A 23,576-nucleotide genomic window follows, 5' to 3' on the forward strand; every position below is an offset into this window, starting at 1 on the left:
GACTGAAAGGTGAACTTGTGGTGATAATTTAGTATAGAGCTTTTTATATAAAATACATAAAACCACAAAAAAGATCACAAAAATAAACAAAATATACAGAAATTTGCCATACTACTATATACATACTGCATACATCACACAGAATACAAAACATTTTCTTTAGCCCTGCTGCCTAGCAATCTGAGAAAGTCAAACAAATACTGTATCATTGTTGGAATTTTACAGTTGTGAGGCAATGACAAAAGCAAGTGAGTCAAAAGTGCAGCAGGTAGAATGCTTATGCCCTTGGTATTTAGGAACCTGTACCAGCAGGCCCTCAGCGTCACAGTATCACACCTTGCCTGCCAGCTTAAATGCGTGCACAAAAGGGGATTGTAATATTTACAGACACCATAACACAGAACATTAGCTCCTCAAAGGACATTTCTGAGCGATGCCAAAATGCCCAAACTATTGTTTTCAAAAATTCGGATCTATGAGTTTAAGGATCTAATGCAAAATGTGAAGCGGCCCAGAAGGTGAGCCAGTATCTAATGATAATTACAATGATTTGGGTAGCTTTTAAAAGGCGGATAGCTTTATATTTGAATGCTGTTTGAAAGAAAATCAGACTTAGTAAATCTGTTCAGGTGTATGCAAGTCATATTCAACTTCAACTTTCGCTTTAATACATATTGTAATAGGGTTATAGGGTAATTCTTTATATTTTTAAGTAATTCTTTATTGTCATAGGTGTTTATAATTATATGATGGTGAAGCGTTAAGATTTCAACATCATTTGTTTTGCAGGATTGATATTGTTCTAAGCCGAACGAGACGGAAGACAGACATCCAGTGTATTATGGTGCAAAAAACAAACCATGATACATGTCCCTCACAGCTCAGGTACGTATGTGGTAATGGCAAAGATATCCGACTCTTCCCACAACAATATATTTGTGTGTGAATTAATTGTTACATTTTTCTTCATTACAGCTCTCAAGCTGACCATAAACTCCACCCTACTCTGGAAAACTTGTTACGGGATAAAAGTAAGAACCAGTGCTTGCTTTAAATATGACATGAGATGCATTTTCAAATAAAGACAACAATTAAAAAATAAAACTGAATACAATAAGATACATAAAAGAATAAGTTTGATTACAATAATATAACACCATATGGGTTGTGACAGCATCAATTGTATTCATGTGGAGAATATCCATGATAAATCCTATATTATTAAATATGAATATGTTAATATATATGTTAATGTTGTACATTCAATAAATGAAACATTCCAGGGAAAAATCATCCAAAGTATTTGCAGATGAGCGTGAATGTTATCCAGCTTCCAAAACAAGGAATAAAGGACAAATTCGACTGTTGTAATAATTACATGCTCTTTTTCCAAATCCTTCCCCCTGTACAGAGTATGTAGCAGCATTTCGTACTTTTCTGCAGTCTGAGTTCAGTGAAGAGAACATGGAGTTCTGGCTAGCATGTGAAGACTTCAGGGCGACCACCTCACCGGATGATCTTTGCTGGAAAGCAGAGGAGATCTACCAGGAGTTCATCCATCCGACAGCCTGCAGAGAGGTCAGTCTGTCAGCCGGTCAAACCAGCTCTGATGTTTTATGGTAGAAAGATTACGGAGCTGGAGGAATAGCCAGCAGACATAAAATTGCTTTAGCTCTGTCTTTACCCAACAAGCATTTGATGGATGGAGACATGCTGGAGGCATCCAGTTCAACGTCAATCCGAATGAACACAATATTTTTGAAAGATGATGTTATGGCATGGTAAAAAAATCTGATTTTAACTCATATCAGCAAGATATTTAGGTCTTGATCATCTCAACTTTAATTTTGGTGAGATATTTACACAGGTTTTCAAGGTTGCTTAAGGCCATTGAATCAACATCGATTCAACATCAATATATTTGCTGGTAGATTTGTATCTTTACAGCCCTCATCTGCATTAGAAAAATTAAAAGCCCACATGTCTAGGTTTTTACTCATGGAAGGTCGACTGAGCCCATTTGCTCTTTTTCAGCAATGCCCTGGTTTATACCAACACAGTCTCATAAAAGTTCGGTAAATGAGCAAGAACTCTGAAATGCTCATTACTTATTGTAGACATGAATTATAGTTACGTTCCTCCATCACAAATTGGATTATGTGACAATATGAATTGGACACATCATTTTCACCTTTTCATCATGTGGAAAGGTTAGCTGACAGTTATGTTTAGTCAAGTAAAACAACTTTGGTTAAGGTTAGGGTTTGGTTTAGGCAAATAAAACTTTGGTTATGGTTAGGCAACTAAAACAATTTGGTTAAGGTTCATGAGTTGAGAATTGAACCCAGGTCATCGGAGTTGAAGGGAAATTTTCCCTACCTGTCACTGCTGGGCTGTGGTGTTGAAACGGTTAGCCAATCAGAACAGAGAGTTCGTTAATATTAATGAGCCTTAAAGACATAGCAACAGAAACAGCCTGTTCTTGGTAAGGCTCAGAGAGATGCTGGAAAATGAAGGTGTAAGAATGGATTGAGAGTGTTTTTGGTTCATGACACCACACACACAGCTTTTAATGGACCTCAAGACATCTCAAGACTTCTCTGGTGCTCATACCAGTTTAGAACACATGAAGAAATAGCTGAGTATGAGCATCAGTCCAGACTGTGGTTTGCCGTGGTTTGCCTTGCTTCATTTTGTTATGCTAGGCTTTCCAAGCATGAGCAACTGCTAGCTATCACATATCAACATCTGTCTCCTTCTACCCATAAAACCTTGTGTTTTGGGGTCCTAGTACAGTTTCGGTAGTTGCTTCGGATTATGTTCTCGATCCTTGGAAGAGGACCGAGACCCACGTTTTCAGGCAGTCTCAGTGCAGTTATTTGGTGCCACCTAAAGCTTGAATAGCATTGTTCTGTACAAATGAACTACAGGGGTAAATGCTTCAGAGTTCAAATAAACCGCTCCAAACATGCTTGGTGTGAACGTAACCTCATTTATACAGTATATACAGTGTGTTTTCTATGTGTTTCTCCACCTAGATCAATGTTGACCACCATATTAGAGAAAAGATCAAGACGTCCTTGGAGGAACCCAGTGTATCCTGCTTCGATGAGGCCCAGAGACATGTGTACCAGTTGATGGAAAGAGACTCTTGTCCCAGGTTCCTCCGCTCAGATGCTTACCTGAGTCTACGGCGCAAGACCAGGACCCTGTGGTACATGTAGCTCACCTTTTGTCTTTTTCCTGTTTTGCTGAAATTAAACTGTATAACAGGTGAACCCCCCACCCCCCACCCCCCACCCCCAAGGACATGGTTTAACTTCATGTCATCCAGTCCAAATCCAGAAAGTGACTTTATCGACGCAATGTGCTAACATGTGCTAGTGTTGCCATTGCTTTTCAAAAAGACTTTTCTGAAGACTCAAAATGAAAGCAACCACCAAAACTCCCACACACAAAAAAACGGAAGTCCATGAGTGTCACAAGTGTGTCACTTTTGCACCTTATGTACATAAATGTCAGTGCTTTTTTGTGGTAGCTCTTGTTTGTTTCTTTTTGGCTATGATTTTTTTAACCCAAGCACCAGAGACAATCCTCCCAAATCATAGGACTTTTCCTCAGAGAGCGCACATCTCTCACTTGCTGTAAAACTGAATCTAAAACCTTTTTTTTGAAAATGTGTAATATCTGTCCATTTTTTTATGATGGTAATAAGATATATTTATGAAATGATAAGAATAAGATGGAACAACAATGGACAAATAGAATTGTGAGAGGTGAGAAGTAATGTGAGAGAAACTGACATGAGGATATGCACGTAGGGATAAACGAATGCCACTGGCATGTGTCGGTGATTCATATGACGTGCAATGTTTTTTGTATTGTTCGAAATATACAGTGAGTGTGACACATTGCAGTGGATGGTAACGGAAGGACTCAGGAACAGTGCTGTGTAGCCACATGCTGGCTGACAATTGAATAAGAAATGAATACTGGTATGCAGAATGAAAGGACCTTGAATATCATTAAAAGTTCTTCATATGGAAACAAAAGGTTTCTTTATTTCATTCCTCACATCTTTACAATAAATGCATATTAAAGTCCACACTGAATATTCAACACTTTATAACTTAATGATTTCCAAAATGTATTTCACTTTCCAACTTTGGATTCATTCCCATGGCCATTCCTAAATGGGCAGATTTGTATTTCCATACAGTAAATCAGAATGTTATGAGGTTTACATTTATCTTTTTCAATGACACTGACTAATTCGAGACGGGGGATAGGCATGAGGCGAAGATAAGCAGTTTCCACTGCTCAACCAGAGCAATAATTCTGTTTTGGTCACATGTCTGATGTCTCCACTAATTAGGCGAAGAGAGGAGTATCCAAGACAGCAAGAGGGTTACCAAGCTGGAAAAATATACCCCTGCCACCCTTGACCCCTTTCTGAAAAAGGCCTTATTCCTGAATGTTGTGCCTTAAAAAGTGCCTTAAAAAGGAGTACTGAGGCAGCTAATAATAACTCGGGGGGTGTGACCTAGAACACTGGCTGGTGGATTGGAGTCATCAGACAACCTGATGCGCAACGAATCAGCCTGAATGTGGCCCCTTGTTAGGAGAATAATCTCATCACCCACAGACCGTGATGGGTGAGGTACACAAATGCTTTACTTAAATATAATCTGAAATACCCTGGAAGAGTAGTAGTAGCCTACTCTGGTAAAAGTCTAAGATGTCTATTTAATATTCCACTCAAAGGAAAGTATTGGAGAATTAGTGAGTAAATGCCCTCAATCATCAAAGTAAAAGCCCACATTCATGAGGTTCTCATATTTCACTTCTAAAAGTTATATGGGTCAGTGGTCCACTTTTGCAGGCACTGATTGCTTTTTATATCTGGGTTAAATGTGGTTTTGTAGCTCAATAAGTTGAACATGGCAGGGGTTAGGGGTTCAGTTCCCACTGGGTCCACCCTTGCTAAAATGTAAGTCATTCTGGAAAAGAGCTACCACCAAACACCATTGCTTAGGCAGGGTACAACTGGGGTGTTTGCTAAGTCACAGCAGGTATTACAATAAATGGATAGTCTAATATATGAGATTGTATTACACTGAGTACTGTAGTTATTTTAATAGCAAACGTCACTCTGGGTACACTGGGCTGCAAGGGGATGTTCCTGATAAATGACAAAGGTCTCACATCTCCTGCATCACATGGTGCGCTATTCTTCACACACAATCTGTCAGTGTTTTCTCATAGCCCAACACAGTTACCATGGTAGCAAAAGGGAAGTGAGTAATGAATGGTGCATTACTGTCTGTGGCATGGTGTTACTCAAGACAGTCACACTTAAGGAACTTTGCTAACAGATCTGAACACCAGACTACATTGCATCTGCTTTAACCCCTATAGGATCAAGTTGCTCTATACTGTAATTGTGTGTACCACTACATGTAAAGGTAGCTCAGTATTGAACATTTGTTCTTTGTTCTTATTGTGAAATCAAGTGTGACGGACAGCTCCGTTAGGTTCACACTGTTTGGTGACTCTTAGCAACGCTTCAGTACTTATACCCGTCTTTGGGCAAAACATGGAGCGCTACATCAGTGAAGCCAAGCCAAAGGGCAGCATCGGTGACAGGACAGCCTGTGCCGCCGGGTGGTGAGCAGTGGGTGCTCAGGGGTGAACAGTGAAAGGCTGAAAAACATGGAGACATAATGTAAGGGCGCTTACCACCTTCAGATATTAAGACACTGACGTGAAAAGTCTGAAATCACCTTCTAAATCATTTCTCCTTTCTTTTCTTATCCTTTCAGTTTGCTGCTGATAGATCCGCCTCCCCTCCTCTGAACCTAACATTTATTGGTTGTGAAACACATAGAGGGTGGAAGTAATGAATTACATTTACTCTTGTTACTGTAATGAAGTAGCTGTTTTGTGTAGCCTACTTGTAATTTGTTTGTTTTTAAGTCAGTAATTTTACTTAAATATATTTTGACTGAAGTATTTTACCTCACTACATTTTACACTGAATCCATTACAGAACATACATTTTGTAAGTTCTCCAAAAGCATTGCACCAGAAACTGGCTAATCATAAATTCCACCTGTATCAAACCTGCACAAGCATGAAGAGGAAATATTAACTAGCCATGACATTAAAAGCTCAAATGTATCCATGATAGCAGCTTAGTTAACATAAACCAAAAAGCAGTTTAACCAGCGATAGAATTACTAGTTTGCGAGCCTTGTTAGCTAGTTGGATGGCTAATTGCAAAATAAAAATCAATGTAGTTATGTTATTAAATCATGAGGATAGGTATTTTCAAAGTACATTTGAAATGAGCTACTTTTTACTTTAAAGTCGATTTTTAAACCAGTAATTTTACTTGAGAAACATATTTTGGTCGCCCACTCTTTCCCTGAACAGAACAGGTCAGTGTCAAGGAAAATCTTCACCACATACCTCGACAATAACATGGAAGTGTTGCTACCAGGAGACCAGCACTTCAACCTGACTGGTTAAACTTACTTCTGGTAATTTCTCAGTCGATATTGTAATTTATTGACCCTGGTTAGATTGCATTGAGCTGTTTGATAGCATAGTTTACCCCAACTGTTAGCAAAATACTCAGGTGAGCTGTCATGGATGGATGCTTGATTCGTGATCTCTCCTCTCTCACTCTGTTGCTCCCCTCTCGCTTTCTCTCACACAAAGACACACACACATACATTTGTATTACTGTACTTGTGAGGACCTTCGTTCCCTAACCTCAACCTCCCTACCCTTAACCCTCACCAGGACACGTCTAACCCTAAACTTTACCTAAACCTAATCCGAATTTTAACCTTAACCCAACATCAAAGTCCTGATCCTAAACTAACTTTAACCCTTGATCCAAAATCTAATCTTAACCCAAATCCTAACACAATACTAACCCCTTAGGAGTGAGGATTGGCAAAATGTCCTCACTTTGGTGGATTTTCCTCATTCTACCCTTGTAAGGACATTTGGTACAACACACACACGCACACAGACATGCATATTCTGCCTTCCACTTCAGGTTTTCAGTCTACAGCCTAACCATATGTTTGGAGGTGTTGGTCAATGAAGTAATAGTTTTGTGGCTGAAACAAGGGAATGGTCACGATGCGATAATCTGACAATCTTGCTAACATCCTGTAGCTTCATTGAGTCTCACTGTTGCAATCGATTTGCTGTTTCCCCTTTCTTAGATAGCTGCACCCTCACATTTCTAACAAAGGAAAGAAGAGAGGCAGGAGTGGGGTAAAAAAGAAGAACAATCTTTCCATTTGTCTTTGACAGGCTTAACGTCCTAATTACATTTCAGTCGGCTACCGAGACACACAGCGAGCGAAGGTCACGATTTGCTTATCACAGTCACTGTTACTGTCATTTGCATCTGTGCTGCCAGCCTAAAAATAATTTGAACACAGCATGCTTTCAAGAGCGGAGAGCTCACCAGCGCTGTCTGTTTGACTTGTCCGGTGAAAACAAGGAGGAGGAGGAGGGAAGGAGTTCAAAAATGAGGGAGGGAGGACAAGAAAAGGAGGGATACACAGAGAGAGACATAATAGGGAGTAAGAGAGCAGGGGGAAGGGAGGGATAAATACAGTGCGAGTATGTGTTGTTGTTTCTAGCAAGAGTGAGGTAGGAGGAGAGGAAAAGGAGGAGGAGGAGGAGGAGGAAAGGGTGCTTCCTCTCTCTCTCCGGGCTTGAGCCGCTGATGTATCCCAGCAGCCCCGTGGCAACAGGAGACCTGGGTATAAAGAGCGCCGTCGCGGGGGAACCCTCCTGAGTGTCTCTCAGCCGCAGCATGACCAGGACCGGGAGCCTGAGAGCGCGGACTTAACAAGACAATGCCCAGCCTAACCGTCGAACCGGCCAACACACAGCGCTTCATCATGGACAGAGATGACAGGAAGAGAAACAAGAACATGTGAGTGAAACTTCTACTTTTAGCGGAGTGCCGGGGGTTTCGGGATGAATGTGTCGGATTGGCGATACTTGATGGAATTTGGTTGATTTTAGTTGGTGTCTGTAGAGCAGCTCACACAAAATTGGTCAGATAATTCATCCAGTTAAGGAACAACGGCATGTAAAAACACAAGTGCACGCATACAAAGATCATTGCCAAAGACGCTCGACACTCTAGAAACATCTAGAACTATCTATGGAGGCTTCAGGGTAATATCTTCTGAAAATAGTACAAAGGCAATAATGTTATCTAACTTTACTATGCCGCATGCTGTCTTTTCTAATTGCGAAATGCCTGACATGCTTTGACATCTTCACTCGAAACTAAATATACAGCAGTAAATCCAGGATGGCTATATTAATATAATTCTTATCTCTACACAGTGGAAAGAACTTTATGTGCCGACTCCAGTGCATGTTCTCACACTCGTCAAGCTCGGAGAGGTAAGGAGACTTATTGAGTGTTTTGCATACATTTCAGTTTTAAAATAGCCAGCCAGCTCCTATCATTTCCATCTATGGCATTTTGAAAGGATTCAAATGAACTAGGGACACCGTGTTTGCTTTGGCACGGCCCGCGCACACGCCGACATGTCCAATGGCTTGACATTTTTTTATAAGAATTTGATAAGTGGCATCCGTAATGCTTTCTTGATTAGACTGCTTCTGGTGTCCTTGCTTTGCATGACTTTGCATAGCGGCTTTCTTTCACCCAAATTTGATTCCGGTTGAGTAATCCCTTGCATTCTCTCCCAGCAGGCTAAGTTTAGAAGATACCCAACAATGGTCACAGTCACTGGAAAAGCTTCTCGAGTCTAAATGTAGGTTGCCTTTCCCCCCGAGGATGAGAATTCTTTGAGAAAAGTAAATGATGTTTGTGAGAATAACCGATTTAAGAGAATAACTGATGTTTTTCTGCGCTTTCCTCAGATGGACTGGCTACTTTTCGCTCCTTTCTGAAATCTGAATTCAGCGATGAGAATATAGAGTTCTGGCTCACGTGTGAGGACTACAAGAAAATCAAGTCTTCGTTCAGAATGTCCTCGCGGGCCAAGAAAATCTATGAACAGTTCATCAAGGCGGAATCTCCCAAAGAGGTAACTTTGATAAAACTTATATTTCTTATAATAAAATCAGACAAATACACAGAGGCTCATATTCTCTCCCACCCTTTCTCTCTGTCAGTTCTCTCTCTCTCTCACACACACTCTCACTCTCTTACACATACTCGATTCCCCACGGACTGTTATCTCAGACAGAATAATAAAGATGCCATATCAAGCGCTGAGAGAGTTTGCAAAATGTAGAGGAGTCTGCATAATGTAGAATCTCCAACTCTTGGCTCCGACCTCCCCTCATTCCTCTCTCTCTCTCTCTCTCTCTCTCTCCGACTCGCTCCAGATCAACATCGACTATCACACCCGTGAGCAGATCAAGAGGAGCGTCAAGACTCCCACTGTGCACTGCTTCGACGACGCTCAGAAGATAGTTTACGGGCTGATGGAGAGAGACTCGTACCCGCGGTTCCTCCGCTCGGACATTTATAGAACCCTCCTGGAAAACCTCGCCGCCGACGCCACGAAGGGATGAGAACGCCGCCAAGGGGAGAGGGACAGAACATAAAAAACCCTAACTGGAATGCTTGGGCTCCTTCAGGAGGGAGCAGCGACCGCAGGAAGGGAGGAAGGAGGGTCGGCCCAGCTCGGAGGCCGTAAACCTCGGCGTCGCCGCTAGATCCAGAAGCGAACTGTGGAGGATCCCCACACTGAGCACCTTGCACCTGAGGACTATCTAAACAAGAGGAGAAGAAGAAGGACAAAAAAAGAACCCCGCCAATAATGATAACAGCTCTTTATGTGTGTTTGCACTGGATGATAAGTTTGTGTACGTAGATGAATTGAACGTGTTTGACAATGAATGAATCACTGGGCGGCTGACGCCCGCTCTGACCGCAGCGCTGCGTCAGCAAACCGTGCAGCAGGCCCTCCTTCGCCCATCTTTGCGGAGGTGTTTCCTGTGCAGATAAAGATAGAGGATGTAAGATGCAATGTGTGTGTGTGCGTGTGCGCGTCTGTGTGAGAGAGAGAATATTTACAAGCTGTATCCTTTAACTGTCGCTGCCACAGAATGGGCCGTTGCTGAAAGAATTTATCTTTGGCAACGTATCTGATGTCTGCGCTAAGGAAGACAACAAATCCATGGTGGACGGAGGACTCAATAGTGATATGTCATCCTTAGTAAAGCGTTCCAGAAGGCCACTCAGCTCATCAAGCGGCATTCTGGGACACTTTTAGAGGAGATTCTCACTAGGGTTCAACCGATATGGGCTGAACCCATATAGCTGCCAATAGCAGATATTTTGTGATGATATTCAAGATATTGAATTTTGAGCATTTTCATGCCAAAAAAAATCTAAGCAGTCAGATTCCTTCTCCATCGAAACCCTAATGTTTATGATCATAATAAAGCATATTCACACATTTGTGTGGAATCTGATCAATATGTCACATTAGAAGGGATTTAAGTTAAGGGCATACACAACCAGTGTAGTATTACACTTATACAGTTTACATACAATAAACGTGTCATCAAACAAACTGCATCATATCCATCATGTCAGAGGTGGACCAATGTCGGACTTTTTTTAACAAAAGGCTTATAGCAGCCCAAAATATCAGCCTCAACTTAATTCTTACTATAGTGAAATGTCAACAAGACATGAAGAGTTGATTTTCAGTTCTAAATTATTTGAGTGGAATTATTATAGAAATAGGATGTTTCACATTGCATGGTAACATTTTACTCTCCTTGTATATCCTGAGAATATGCCTTTTTATTGCCTCCCGAAGCATGTTGTTTGAATGTATTACTAGGGAGTTGATACTTACGTTAACTTAAGAGTTAAACAATGTATTATTTATTGTGCATTGTCACCATTTGAGTACAAAGTTTGTTGTAGACTATTGAAGTGCTTGTGAAAAAATGGTAGTGATTTGGATGCCATTAAATTATTCAAATAGCTTCTTGGAACAAAGTGAACTTCTTTAGTAACCCCATCCAGACTAGAGGTCTCCTCCAGTTTGGCCTCACTCACTCACATTATGGCTTTTTAACTCGGCGTGCGTTCATAAATGCTGTTTAAAGAAGACAGCAGTGCGCCTCTACGGGCCCAGAGCTCACAACATCAGAGGGATTAATGAACATTTCAGATTACATAATTGTTGTCAGTTACGTGTTTAAACTGATACTCCCTCCCACAAGCATGGAAATATAGAGTCCGTGCCAAGTTCTGGCCTCACCGAGACTTATTCTCACTGTTGTGGAGTAGCTGCTACCTTACTGGCAAGACGCCTTGGCCTTGGAGTTCGCTCTTGACGCTCTGAATAGGTGACATGCAGGAATGCGGATTGCGCTCTGAATTTACAGTCCATCCCGTTTGGTGACGGAGTGCGATCTGACACCAATCTCCAAACAAATCTATATATACACTAAGTTTAAAAAGAACCATAAACAGTTGCAGGTGCAGTGAAGCTAATCAGCAGACCGAGGTTATTATTTCCTATTAAAGGCATTTTCTGCCTTACATAACCTTTTTTCCTCCCTTCAAGCCACACTAGGCAAGACTTTTATGTCAAAATACACCCGTCACATGTATCAGCCCAAATGAAGATGTGGGGCTGCAGCAGAGAAGAGCGTCCCATCCCCACTAATAGAGACGCTGTAGATTTGCCCTGTTTGCCACCAAAAGAAATTCCGGTGTCGGGTATGATCGCTGGTGGGAAATCTCTGGGAAATTCTCTGCCCAAAGGAAGTGATGAATCAAAACTTGAGAAATGTACCATCCGTTCGCATGATTATGTAACCAAAGGGGTTAGCGCTGTGGGTTCTTTCAAATCAAATCAAATTTGATTGCCATTACATATATGGAGAAAACCATGTAAAAATAGCTTTTTTATGTATGAGAATGATGTGGGAAAGTTCCCAGTGCTACGTTAGATGACTAGACGTACGAACGTTTCCTAATAGCAATGTTACAGTACAGTTTTGGAGAAGAGCAAACTGCACAAACCAACAATACGGTTTATTGTTTATTAATACAATTTCAGTTTTTCAGTTTTTTCTCTGCCAGGAAGTCTGTGTCAAGGACTCTATATATAGGGTACTGTCGCTAATTGAAGGCATTCGCTGCGTAATTGTTGAGCTTCGCATTTACTGAAGCTGAAGGTTTGTGACATTGGAGGTTTGTGAGACTGCAGTATACAACTTTAAACAAGTTCACACAGTTCATTATCAGAATAACGCATAAGCACTAGTTTGAAAAATCATAGGATCAAGTAGAATCTGGAATCCAAGAAGAATCACCCTAAATCATGGCTTTGAGCTTTAAATTGTTGGCTTTGAGTTTTGGCTCTCGATTGTCACAGTTTGTGGGGAAGTTTATGTCGAAATACAAATGTTCTCTGATATTTGACAAAGGACATTGGTTACTTGCAGTTTCCTGTTATCCTTTTATTTTATCAGTGAGAGACATCTGTTGACTTGAAAATGAAATACAGCATTGATATCTGCAGTTTTAGAAACAGGAAGGCCCGAAGTTCCAGTTTCTTATGAAATTAGTCATTGTGAGAAGACATGAGATTTTCTCACAATTTTACCCTTGCTCACTACATAGTGAAACATTCATTAGATTGTACTGTATGTTAGAAATTACAATAATTAGCATTTTCTCCTTGCATATTTTGTTTGTTTTGCTGATATCCATTCAAATTTAATGAGTGTCACACATTTAATTGACAGTTAGTTGGGGTTAGTTTAGGTCACACAGGGATTCACATAGATTATTGGTATGACCAACATAATTTGCACCAAAACCGTAATTTGTGATTATCCAAGATTCACAGTATTTACATACAAATCCGCTTAATTTTGTACTATAGCAAACATAACGGGAAAAAAAATGAAAATGTACTCAACTATCCAACAAATCATCACAGTTAGTCTCACTCTACCTTTATATTTTTGACACTTGATTTTGAACAGTACAATACATTGGTATGGTATTGTAAAAAGGCCGGCTAGTGACTAAATTTACAGTGAAGCTTAACAAATTGACCACCAACAGATAACCTTATTTCAAGTTCTTTTCTCGGGAGGTGAGCGGTACTTAGTAACCCAGGACAAGAGGAGTTGGAGCATAAACATATGTTTATTACAATTAGCAAATAAAAACAAGGCCTTGGAAGTGTTAAACCCAAGCGGGATAAAAAATAAAAGTCTTTAAAATGTTCAGTAAAAATGCAAGAGGATAAAAAATTAAAACATTAAAGTTCTTAAAATGTTCTCAGTGGCTAAAAGAATGTTACCGAGGCAGTAGTCTAGAATAGCTGAGGGTCTTGCCGTCTACGTGAGAGTATGGCCTCTCAACGTGGCCATTTTGAACACTCAGGGTGGGAAACTCTGGAAGAGCAGGTCCAACTGCTCTACACTTAGTATTTCACAGATTCACACTGAAAAACATATCAGAAACAAATGTATCTCAAGAATCAGAGGGATATCGGTTCACATTTTAATGTATTTGGCTCGTTATCTCTACCAGAGTCTAGTCTAGGCTGCTAGCTAGTAGCTAACTAACCAGTAAGCTAACTAGCTAACTTCCTGCTAAATTCAGGCAGTTGTTGTCAATGTTGCTATCTGGTAACCGTTCATCTATCTGAAGTCCTCACTTATATGTTGAAGTGTGTTCAAAATGGCCGCCGTGTGAATAAATCAGTGAATAAATCAGTCTGTATTGGGGTCAGCTGTTTCCATTCAACTCAATCCAGGAAAAATCAGTAAACAAAACATTACATGCAAATTAACACTGCAACCTAGAAAACACAGCAACCCAAAATATAACATGCAAAGGAATTACTTAACAAAACCACACACGCAAATACCTAACACTCTACCACAGCAACCCAAAATACAATATACAAAAGAATAATAAGCCACAGCCTGACAGTACAGGCAAGGGGCTGGACAAACTCTGTTCACTCATATGAATATACAAGACAGTCATTATGTTTGGCAGCACAAGCACAAATGGCCTGGGCACAGACACAACACATGTGGATGCTGAAATTCAGCGTTGCAGCTTTCAGTTTTTGCCAGAACAATCGACTTCACGAAAAAATTTTCTGTTTTGCCTCTTTCTATCTGGGTGTGCATTCTCTGTAATTCTCTCTCTCTCTCTCTCTCTCTCTCTCTCTCTCTCCCTCTCTCTCTCTGTCTCCCTCTCTCTCTCTCTCAATCTCTGAAACACACAAATAGATGCTTGAAATACAGTTAAAACAGCCTGAGTATAGACTTTCTGTGGTTCCTACTGGAATGCTGAACATTTTTCATTTGAAAAGATCAACATAACTCACATAGATTTCTGGTGTGAAAAACAATTTTCACGGAATACATTATGGCCCCACAGTACAGTGCTTCCAGACTAGATGTGAATATTCTGCTTAAACAAGGGCACATACAGACACTATTTTGTTCTTCTTATTGTTGAGAATCTACTCATCCATACACCAAATTTTTGGGACCACTGGCCAACTTGCCCATACTAGGCCCTTCACACTTCCATTTTCGGAAAGCAGAAGTAAACAATAGCAGGCAGTAAGCATGCAACGAGCTAGTACTGACACAATGGCGTAGTCTTCTCCCATGTGTTAGTGTACCTTTTTCGATAGCACTGTCACTTCAACAGTGAGACTGCATAATCATTTAATGGGACAAAATGAAACAAATTATCTGGTAGAATGCACAGCTTGTGAATCAAACCCAGCGGAAATGCACAAGCCAATAAATATGCGTATGCCCAGGTGCATAGCAGACTAATTAGCTGGCTACTAACAGTTAAATCTTCTCTAAACACGTACAAATAGACAAATGACTAAGTTGGATATTGCTTAGCTAACCAGTTACAATGCTAACATTATTACCTAGCAACTAACTTAACATTCGCTAACTTAGCCTACAAATGATCTGCCAAGTTTAGCCACACTCACCTTAATAACTGAATTGAAGAGATATCCTTCAAAAAATAATTTGTAGCCTTTCTCAAGCTTTGATTTCTTTGTCAGGGAAACCACATCAGTGACTCTGGTACCATCACTGAAGCTGTTGTGGAGGGAGGCAGTAAACTCCATCACAAACATTTGGATCAGCTGGCGATGGCAACAGGCATACCCTGCTAAGGCAAAGCAGAAGTAGCCACCAAAGTTTGGAAAAAAAAGGCATATTAAGTGATAGAGAACATAGACACCCGAATCATCCATGTGTTCCCAGTAGATCTAATGGCGTCTCAGCATTGCCATCACAAGATGGTGCTGTGGTGCATTAGAATATAGAGCTAGATCATAAAGCATGCTTTAGATCTATATATTTGATTATGATGACTATTGTAAAATCAACCAATAATGTACATTTTGTGTCATTCATTAACACAAGGATGATGTGTCTATATTTTTCTCTGAAACAGTTATTGTGTACATCGGTAAAACCCTGGTATTATCTACCTGATGGGAGGAGTTGGGTATTAGCCTGCTCCTCCAAACAGTGAATGAATGTGAGGCTGCAACTCAATATATAAAGCATGCAAACATGGTGATGTGGTTTAATTTTTTGTTCGACCAAAGATTAGAATGGGCAAGATGAGTGATCTAAGCGTGTTTGACCGTGCCAGACGTGCTGGTTCCAGCATCTCAGAAACAGCTGCCCTCCTGGGATTTTCACGCACTACAGTCTGTAGAGATTACACAGAATGGTGCGATAAACAAAAAGCATCCAGCGAGCGGCAGTTCTGCAGCCGAAAACACTTTGTTAATGAGAGAGAATGGGCAGACTGGTTCAAGCTAACAGAAAGGCCACAACTGCTCCAGTAGCAGCTCTTTACAACAGTGGTGTGCAGAAGGGCATCTGAACACACAAGTTGTTGGCCCTTGTGATAAATGGGCTATAGCGACAGATGACCAGCCGGTATTAGATAGGTGTACCTAATAAAGTGGCTGGTGATAAAACTGGATAGACCTGTACTGTATTTTATCAGAACTTGTGTCATGAGTACCAAAAATCTGCAAAAGAGGGAAGAATTGTGCTGGAGAAACAAACAGGGAAATCGTCTTTGAGATTCAGGTAAGAAAGCATTTATTCTTTGATTTATGTGGAACTGCCCTTTAATTTGACCCTAGGAGAGCACAAGGGATAGTTGCACTGTATCCTGGGTATTAGTTAAGTGTCTGCCTCTTTCCTCAGGTCGATCCACTCAACCACATTGCTCCTACATCACTGACCTCAGTGAAGTAGATGAGGTCCTCTGGATCCTTGACAGCGATGAGGAAGACGAGAACCCCAGTCCTGAAATCGATGTCGTCATCCTCAGCAGCGATGACTCGAGCTCCTCAGACTCCTCTGATGAAGATGATGATGAGGAGGACCCCACTGAAATCGAAGTCAACGTCCACAGTGGCGATGACTCCAGCTCCTCGGACTCCTCCGATGAAGACGAGGACACCGATAATGAGGACATTTGCTGGTTGTTGCCCGGGCGATGTCCCACAAGAGGAGCCCGGACGAAGGCGAGGCGGGAGGCTCCGGTGAGGGAAGGCCGCTGAAGAGGCAGCGTTCAGAGGATGGAGACTCCTCCGAGGAGTGCGAGCCCTCAACATCTGGACTCAGCTCCTCCGGGAAGAGCAGTAGGGAGGAGAGCGACTGGGAGCAGGACGCCACTAAGAGGAGGAGATGGTCGGACCATAGCGATTCTGACTGACTGCAGAACACAATGCACAGTCACTCTATGCACCATCTGTACTACACATTTGGTATTGCTATAAAAAATAAAATCGAGTTTTGGATACTCTACATCCTGATTTGAACTGTGTGCTTTTTCCCTTTCCTGACCAGTTCAGAGATTTGCGCATCAGGCAACAAAAAGAGTTTTAAAGCCTTGTTTTCATTCAAACAGATTGCATCAAACTGTCACTTTTTTTTATTCCAAGCTGTTTCTGTTTCTGAATATAATACATCAAGGGCTTCATTCCAAAATTAACAGAATTGACCTGTTTTTACTGGTCAGCAATGCTATTCAACCTTGACTTTACTTTTATGATAGCAAATATATTTTTAGAATTGGAATGAAACTCCAAGCTGTATGTTGCTGAAACTGGGATAAACCATTACTTTTATTTCATTACCATTTATTTGTCATGTATAATAGGGAAAGCCTCAAAAATGATATAGTACATACCTTTACTTTCGTTGTTTGATAAATTTTCTGTCGACTGAATAATCGATTATTCTATTATTTGCAGCACCCCTACTGTTATTGCGACATTTGACACATTTTGATGCAAGCGCACTAAAAGAAAGGACCAGTGGTTTTAATATTGCTATTTTTCTTAAATGTGCATGTTAAAAACCATCTAAAAGTTGTTTCTTCAGGCGCTTAGAATTTTACACTGAGTTGCTGCCAATGGGTCAAACCAAACACACCTAACTTCCTAACCTATCTTCCAGATCACCATTCGGCCTTGTATGATCGAGTCAAGTTAATAAAAGAAAATTTAAACGTGTTTAGCTTGGTGGTAAGTTGCTTCATGAAAGCTGGTAGGGGATTGCCACTTACAATCAACAAACTAGCAGTGAGTTAAAAGTTAGGCTTTCAGTGTAACGTAAACCAACGTCAGCAAAGCAGGAGTGGGAGTATTGCAGCTTCCACCAATAACTTTGCGTCTTAAAAAGCTTGGCTGTATTCTGGTCCAAGCAAAGTTGAAGTATTCCAGCATTTCCTCTTCTTCTTCTTCTTCTTCTTCTTCATTCCAAGTAGGCCTATTGGGCTAGGTGTTAAAGACTAACCTGTTAGGCTGCATGTTTTATTGCAAGACCGGAAAACCGTGAAACCATGATTTTTCCTCACACTAATCATACCGTGAAAACCTCAAACCACTGCATTCCTAATATGGACAGTGCACTGGAAGGTTGCTAGTGGTCTGATACTGGTCTTTGTGATGATTACTGACATCACACATGTTTTTCTACCAATAGCCCCCAATTTTAAGAGAGTACAGTGTTAAGAGTACAGTAGAACTGTATGTTTGGAACTCAAGGCATCCACAGGGAGGACAAAGTCTACAGCCAGTGCTGGGAATCACCTTATGCGTAAGGCCTTTTTGGACGGACCGCCTGCCTCAGTGGAAACTTGGCTCCGCTCTCCGTCCACTTCTAAACAGACAGCTGCTTACACACAGTCTGCACATCATAATAAACACACGAGGCGAACACCGTGTTTTCACCCAGCAAAATAGCGAGCGGGTGTAGCGGAGTGAAGGATCCCATCGGGGGATCACAACACACGCAGCGGGTGACGCAGACGCACTGTACCGCTAATAATCCAGAACAAAATGTGACAATTCTGTATTCATGTTTTCATGATGTGTGTGCCGTTCCCCACTAGGATGCACTCTTGGCTGTTGGGCGTTTCTGGGATATGATGGAAATGTCAACCTCTATGAAATGACTGGAATCAAGAGTTCAAAGTGCTTAAATGGCAAATGTCTCAACCAAACATTGATGGTAAATGTATCGCAAAGCTGGTTTGAATATTGGAACACATTGACGTGCAGATTGTTTCACTTACTGTAACTGAACAGGCGTCAAAGAGGGAAAAGTAGACCGTGCATTACTTATGATGTCACTGCTATTTTGCACTTATGCTACTTGCTGCTGAGTTCTACATCACATCTTCCTCATCATCATCACCAACAGTAGTTACTATTTGTATTTTTTTTTTAATTGACCCCATATCTAAAGCATGCAAATGTTCTTTTTGTTTGTTTATGTTTCCATTACATTTGCAGGCAGATAAATTGTACCTGTACTGGAACGGGACACACATTCACAGCCACGGATTTGCATGCAAAACAATGGCCGAATGGAAACATGGCAGGGTTGATGCCAAATGAAGATGATGCGGGTTATTTATCTACTGTGCATAAAAAACAGGTCTGACAGGTTTAGCCGAAGCGGTCAATGATTACACACTGATACCTTGTTTCCCCTGGGGAGAAAATGGGAAGAGTATTGCACACATGAGGGTGTGTGTAGGCCTGTGCATGGCATCCAGCACGTGCAGCAGACAGACAGTAAAGCTGATCATCTGCACTTGAATCAATGGGCACCAGTCAATGAGCCATCCAGGAAGTGGTTTTCCACAGCTGGCAGTGCTAGTGTTTTGTTTGGCCTGCAAGGACTGCCATAGCACACAGTTGTTGCCATTGGCTGGATGCAATGTTTACTCAGTTCCATAGATATGGTTTAGTTAAGGTTTTAGTTAAATATATAGCCAGGCAGCAGAAATATTATGCATGATCAATGCAGGTGTAACTACCAATGATCTCTCTCTCTCTCTCTCTCTCTCTCTCACACACACACACACACACACACACATATTCACATATTTTGGACCTGTTTGATTCTATATATAACGCCTTTTAGAAAGTTAATACGAAAGGAATGTAAGATATGTTCAGCGGTGCCAGCATCGCTTTTCCCTTATCGGCTCAGGTAAGCGGATGTTGCATCATCATCTTTGTACCAACTTGTCAGATCTGAACAGGTCATTGTTACAAAATGAATGCCTCACTGTTGACACACCCTGTATGATTAATTCATTAAAAATTAACCCTAAAGCATATAGCGCAGTCATAAGGTAAAAGTATACACACTTAAAATGACCATACTGTTGAATGCCGTGTTTTTATTTGTTTTTTAGGTAGAGTGTGTTTTACACCAGTGTTTCTCAACGTGGGGTCCGGGGACCACCAGGGGTCCTTGAGGGGGTTCCAGGGGGTCCCCAGCAAATTGATGAATTATTAATCTTCAGCATTATTTCATTTACAAGAAGTTAACACAATTAGAGAATGTAGAAGAATGACTGTTTCGATCATAGTTTGACTGTTATCTCTCTACCTACAATACAGATAGTCATGGAATTCTGGACAAAATCATATCTGACAATAAAAATATTCTCAGATTTGGGTCCAAGAGACAAAATCTCATTAAATGGGGGTCTGTGGCTCTAATGTGGACTAAATTAGGGGTCCTTGATATGAAAAAGGTTGAGAATCACCTGAATTCACCCCTTAATGCATGCATAATCCCCTTAAAATTAGTGAAGGGAGTTATTAATGGAGGAGACCCCATCAAGACACCCCCTTCATTTTAACTTCTTACTTTCTAAAATAATGAAAGATTACAGGAGACAGGAATTTTCTATTAATAACTCATTAATAACCTTGTAAACCATGCACAAAAGGCATTTAAAAAATCCCATAACTACTAATCAAACTGTGAATAAATCCCTTAAAAATCCATGATACTAGCCCTTACTTTTTTTAAAACTATGTTATTTTAAATGGATAATTAATGTTAAAATTAAGGACATTTAAGGGATAAATTGAAGGGGTTTGGTTTCATAGTGTTTGTTTTCATTGATATGCTTCCTTGTTTTGGACCCTCTCTGTGCCTGCATATTCCTAAAACCTCTCAAACCGGGAGATAGGAGGGAAAAAAGTTCCATTGCCCCTGGGCAGAGCTATATTTTAGGAGGAGATTCAGTCTGCCGTCTATGTCACTGTCTCTTGACCTTACGTTTAAAAATGGAAGCGCACGGGATACTCGGGGAGGGAATGTTTATACAACGACAGCCTATCGCTGCCTCGGGCTCCAAGAGTCATACCAGGGCACGGCAGTGTTTACACAGCGAGGGCCAATCGCTTTGAAGAGCAAGTCCTTCCAGGCCCCGCCTCTTGCCTGTCACACTCCTGATCGCAGCCGGAGAGAGACTATAAAGTTGTCTGACAGGTCAGGAGGGAGAAGGGGACTTGTGCTGACTTGGGGAATAAAACATGAGAGAGAACCTTGTAACTGTGTCAACCAGAAGCATGGCGTTCACAGACTGCATGAAAACCACCGACCTCTCCACGGAGAAAAAGGGAATCAAGTAAGTTCATGTTGGATTGGTATTTAATCAGATGTGGCTGGTTAAGACATTATCCAGAATGATGTTACATTTCAGCCTTAATAAGTGAACTCTCTGTTTTTTTACAGGAGGAAAAACTGGAGAATGAGAATAAGATTCTTTTTGAAGATAAACTCTTCCCAGTCGAGGTCAAAACTGAGGAAAAACAGAGCATACAGGTGAGGCAGGAGGCCTTCTTTTCAGAGAATTATGTCTCATGTTATTTCATTCCAAAATGATGTGTGTGTGTGTGTGTGTGTGTGTGTGTGTGTGTGTTTAAAAACTAAAAACATCACTCACTGTTACAAAATGATTAAAAGCATGCACGCTCTTATATAGAGTGTAACTCATAATATAAATGACATAATTAGCTATCTTTAGAGCTTTGCTTACAAATTAGTAACATTTGAGAGGATGCCATCATGTCTATTTTTGTTCCTATGGAGCTATGAACATTAATTCTAGTTTCCATTTTGGGAAAAAAAAGAAAAACTGTTTATTTTTACCTTGCATTTCAAATGAATGGTTGCCTGTACTAGCGTTTCTAATGTGATTTTTCCTCTCCGCCCTCAGGCCAACTGCTGATGACGTGAACCAATGGGCGCAGTCGCTTGACAAACTACTCAGCCACAAATGTGAGCATCATTCACCGCACTATAGCCGCATGATTGCCTAAAATGGTCTCAAGGGTCACACAGTAACTGCTCTCTTTATGGCTGCCATAAAACGAAGGCTGTAATGGCTTTGCACTTGCATTACCTTACACGAAATGGTCCAACAGCAAGCGGATGCTGTTCCTGAGCTGGTGTCTTGCCTTGTCTTTACACCTCTTCTCCCTCTCTCTTTCTCCCACAGATGGAAAAGCCGCCTTTTGTATCTTCTTGAAGTCGGAGTTCTGCGAGGAGAACATTGAGTTTTGGACGGCCTGCGAGGATTTCAGGGCCATCGCGTCGCAGGCGGAGCTGGCCGCGAAGGCCAACAGCATCTATGAGGAGTTCATCAAAAGTGAAGCGCCCAAAGAGGTAATGGCGGACACTCACGCACATGTGAAATGCCATGAAATGTGAAAGGCCTCTATGTGAATGCTCACCTTGGGTTATGGCACAAGGGATTGTATCATCATCATATCCTGTGTATTGATAAATGCCTTTACAACATCTATAGAGAATACATAGGACATACTGTAGACAAAAGCAAACATATTGTACGTTTTTATGGGTTCCAAAGGCTCATGTTGGGTGTTTCTCTTTGGTCACAGATCAACCTGGATTTCCACACCAAGAACGCTATCGTCAAGAGTCTCAGCGAGCCCAGCGCCACTAGCTTTCTCGCAGCGCAGAAGAAAGTCTACAGTCTGATGGAGAATAACTCCTATCCCAGGTTTATCCACTCTGACCTCTACAAAGAACTGTGTGCGGCCGCCAAGGGAGAGGGCAAACACATTAAATCCTAGTCAAACCAGATAGCCACTCTGAAGTCATTTGTTTACCACTGCGACTGTGCGAATAGACAACCGATGATGTTCGTTCCACGCGCCGGCTTGGGATAATAGACCCAGATGCAAATCCCGAGCATAAACATTAACAGTTAAGTGGGGAAAATGCAAAACCGAGGCCGTTCCAGACGTTCGGGGTGTCTGTTCCGTCCCGCCGGAGTTGGGATGATTAGGCCGGATGCTATATTGTGCTGAAGAGAGTACACAAGGCATTTCGAGCAGATGGGATTAAGGTCACGTTTTCTTCATCGGGTCACTATCTGCACTTTTTTTTTTACTGTATTATAATCATTTCACATTCTGAGTAATGATGCAGTCCAAGTAAATGCTGTTATTGTGGTGGTACTACATTATGCACTATGTACAAAAGTCTGCGGAATGCACATTAACTGTGAATATATGTGAATACACTTTACACTTAATACTGTATGTTTTGTGTGTACTTGCACTAGCGCTGCACATATCACATATCTCAGAGTTAACACATAAAGAAGACTTCCTATGTGGTTCCTGTTTTCATTGGCGTGATGTGCTGGATTGGCAACAGTTTACACAAATAGTGCAATTGGGATGTTCCACTGAAGACTGTATTTTGTCTAAAATTGCACAACATTCTGTATTGTAAATAATGTAATGTTACATGATGTATTGAATGTGACTTTGTTGGGGGCAGCTGGACTGTCAACAAATAAAATTTATACTTCAATGCTAAACTGTCTCATTCCTAAAGACAATGATAACAATTGTTTGTTATACCCAATGATAACATGTGTCATTTATTTCTAAAGACAATGCTAAAATATCTAATCCACTGCCAAAGTTAATGCTAAAATGTCTAACTTTCTGCTAAAGTCAGTGTTATGTCTAATTTATTGCCAAAGTCAATGCTAAAATATGTAATATTGATACAGTCAATGCTAAAATGTCTCATTTATTCCTAAAGACAAGGCTAAAATGTCTAATTGTTAAATTCAATGATAAAATGAGTTATGTATTTCTAAAGACAATGGCAAAATATCTAATTCATTG

The 23,576-nt window shown here is 40.9% G+C and overlaps 3 protein-coding genes across 3 annotated transcripts; all 3 read left to right on the forward strand.

Annotated features, from left to right (window-relative positions):
- Positions 1–360: 360 nt before the first annotated feature.
- On the forward strand, positions 361–4,052 carry LOC139918786 (regulator of G-protein signaling 21). Its single transcript, XM_071908259.2, has 5 exons — positions 361–518; positions 790–885; positions 976–1,031; positions 1,412–1,578; positions 3,039–4,052. Exons 1-5 carry the CDS (start codon positions 442–444, stop codon positions 3,222–3,224), a joined length of 582 nt encoding a protein of 193 aa, XP_071764360.2. The 5' UTR covers positions 361–441; the 3' UTR covers positions 3,225–4,052.
- Positions 4,053–7,307: 3,255 nt separating this feature from the next.
- Positions 7,308–11,024, forward strand: LOC139918783 (regulator of G-protein signaling 21-like). The gene is made up of 5 exons (XM_071908255.2): positions 7,308–7,966; positions 8,389–8,448; positions 8,761–8,825; positions 8,935–9,101; positions 9,406–11,024. Exons 1-5 carry the CDS (start codon positions 7,887–7,889, stop codon positions 9,592–9,594), a joined length of 561 nt encoding a protein of 186 aa, XP_071764356.2. The 5' UTR covers positions 7,308–7,886; the 3' UTR covers positions 9,595–11,024.
- A 9,857-nt stretch (positions 11,025–20,881) lies between these two features.
- rgs2 (regulator of G protein signaling 2) lies at positions 20,882–23,260 on the forward strand. The gene is made up of 5 exons (XM_071908256.2): positions 20,882–21,034; positions 21,142–21,231; positions 21,626–21,687; positions 21,908–22,074; positions 22,311–23,260. Exons 1-5 carry the CDS (start codon positions 20,940–20,942, stop codon positions 22,503–22,505), a joined length of 609 nt encoding a protein of 202 aa, XP_071764357.1. The 5' UTR covers positions 20,882–20,939; the 3' UTR covers positions 22,506–23,260.
- The last annotated feature ends 316 nt before the right edge of the window (positions 23,261–23,576 follow it).

This window comes from Centroberyx gerrardi, chromosome 9, assembly GCF_048128805.1.
Source record: "Centroberyx gerrardi isolate f3 chromosome 9, fCenGer3.hap1.cur.20231027, whole genome shotgun sequence".
Lineage (NCBI taxonomy): Eukaryota > Metazoa > Chordata > Actinopteri > Beryciformes > Berycidae > Centroberyx > Centroberyx gerrardi.

Bases quoted from the DNA above. Each gene is read 5' to 3' on its own strand.
- LOC139918786 (XM_071908259.2), top strand. From the start codon at position 442: ATGCCCAAACTATTGTTTTCAAAAATTCGGATCTATGAGTTTAAGGAT. The intron at 519-789 runs GTGAGCCAGTAT...TTTGTTTTGCAG, and splicing joins AATGTGAAGCGGCCCAGAAG to GATTGATATTGTTCTAAGCC. The intron at 1,579-3,038 runs GTCAGTCTGTCA...TTCTCCACCTAG, and splicing joins ATCCGACAGCCTGCAGAGAG to ATCAATGTTGACCACCATAT.
- rgs2 (XM_071908256.2), top strand. From the start codon at position 20,940: ATGAGAGAGAACCTTGTAACTGTGTCAACCAGAAGCATGGCGTTCACA. The intron at 21,232-21,625 runs GTGAGGCAGGAG...CTCCGCCCTCAG, and splicing joins AGGAAAAACAGAGCATACAG to GCCAACTGCTGATGACGTGA. The intron at 22,075-22,310 runs GTAATGGCGGAC...CTTTGGTCACAG, and splicing joins AAAGTGAAGCGCCCAAAGAG to ATCAACCTGGATTTCCACAC.
- LOC139918783 (XM_071908255.2), top strand. From the start codon at position 7,887: ATGCCCAGCCTAACCGTCGAACCGGCCAACACACAGCGCTTCATCATG. The intron at 8,449-8,760 runs GTAAGGAGACTT...ATTCTCTCCCAG, and splicing joins CACTCGTCAAGCTCGGAGAG to CAGGCTAAGTTTAGAAGATA. The intron at 9,102-9,405 runs GTAACTTTGATA...GACTCGCTCCAG, and splicing joins AGGCGGAATCTCCCAAAGAG to ATCAACATCGACTATCACAC.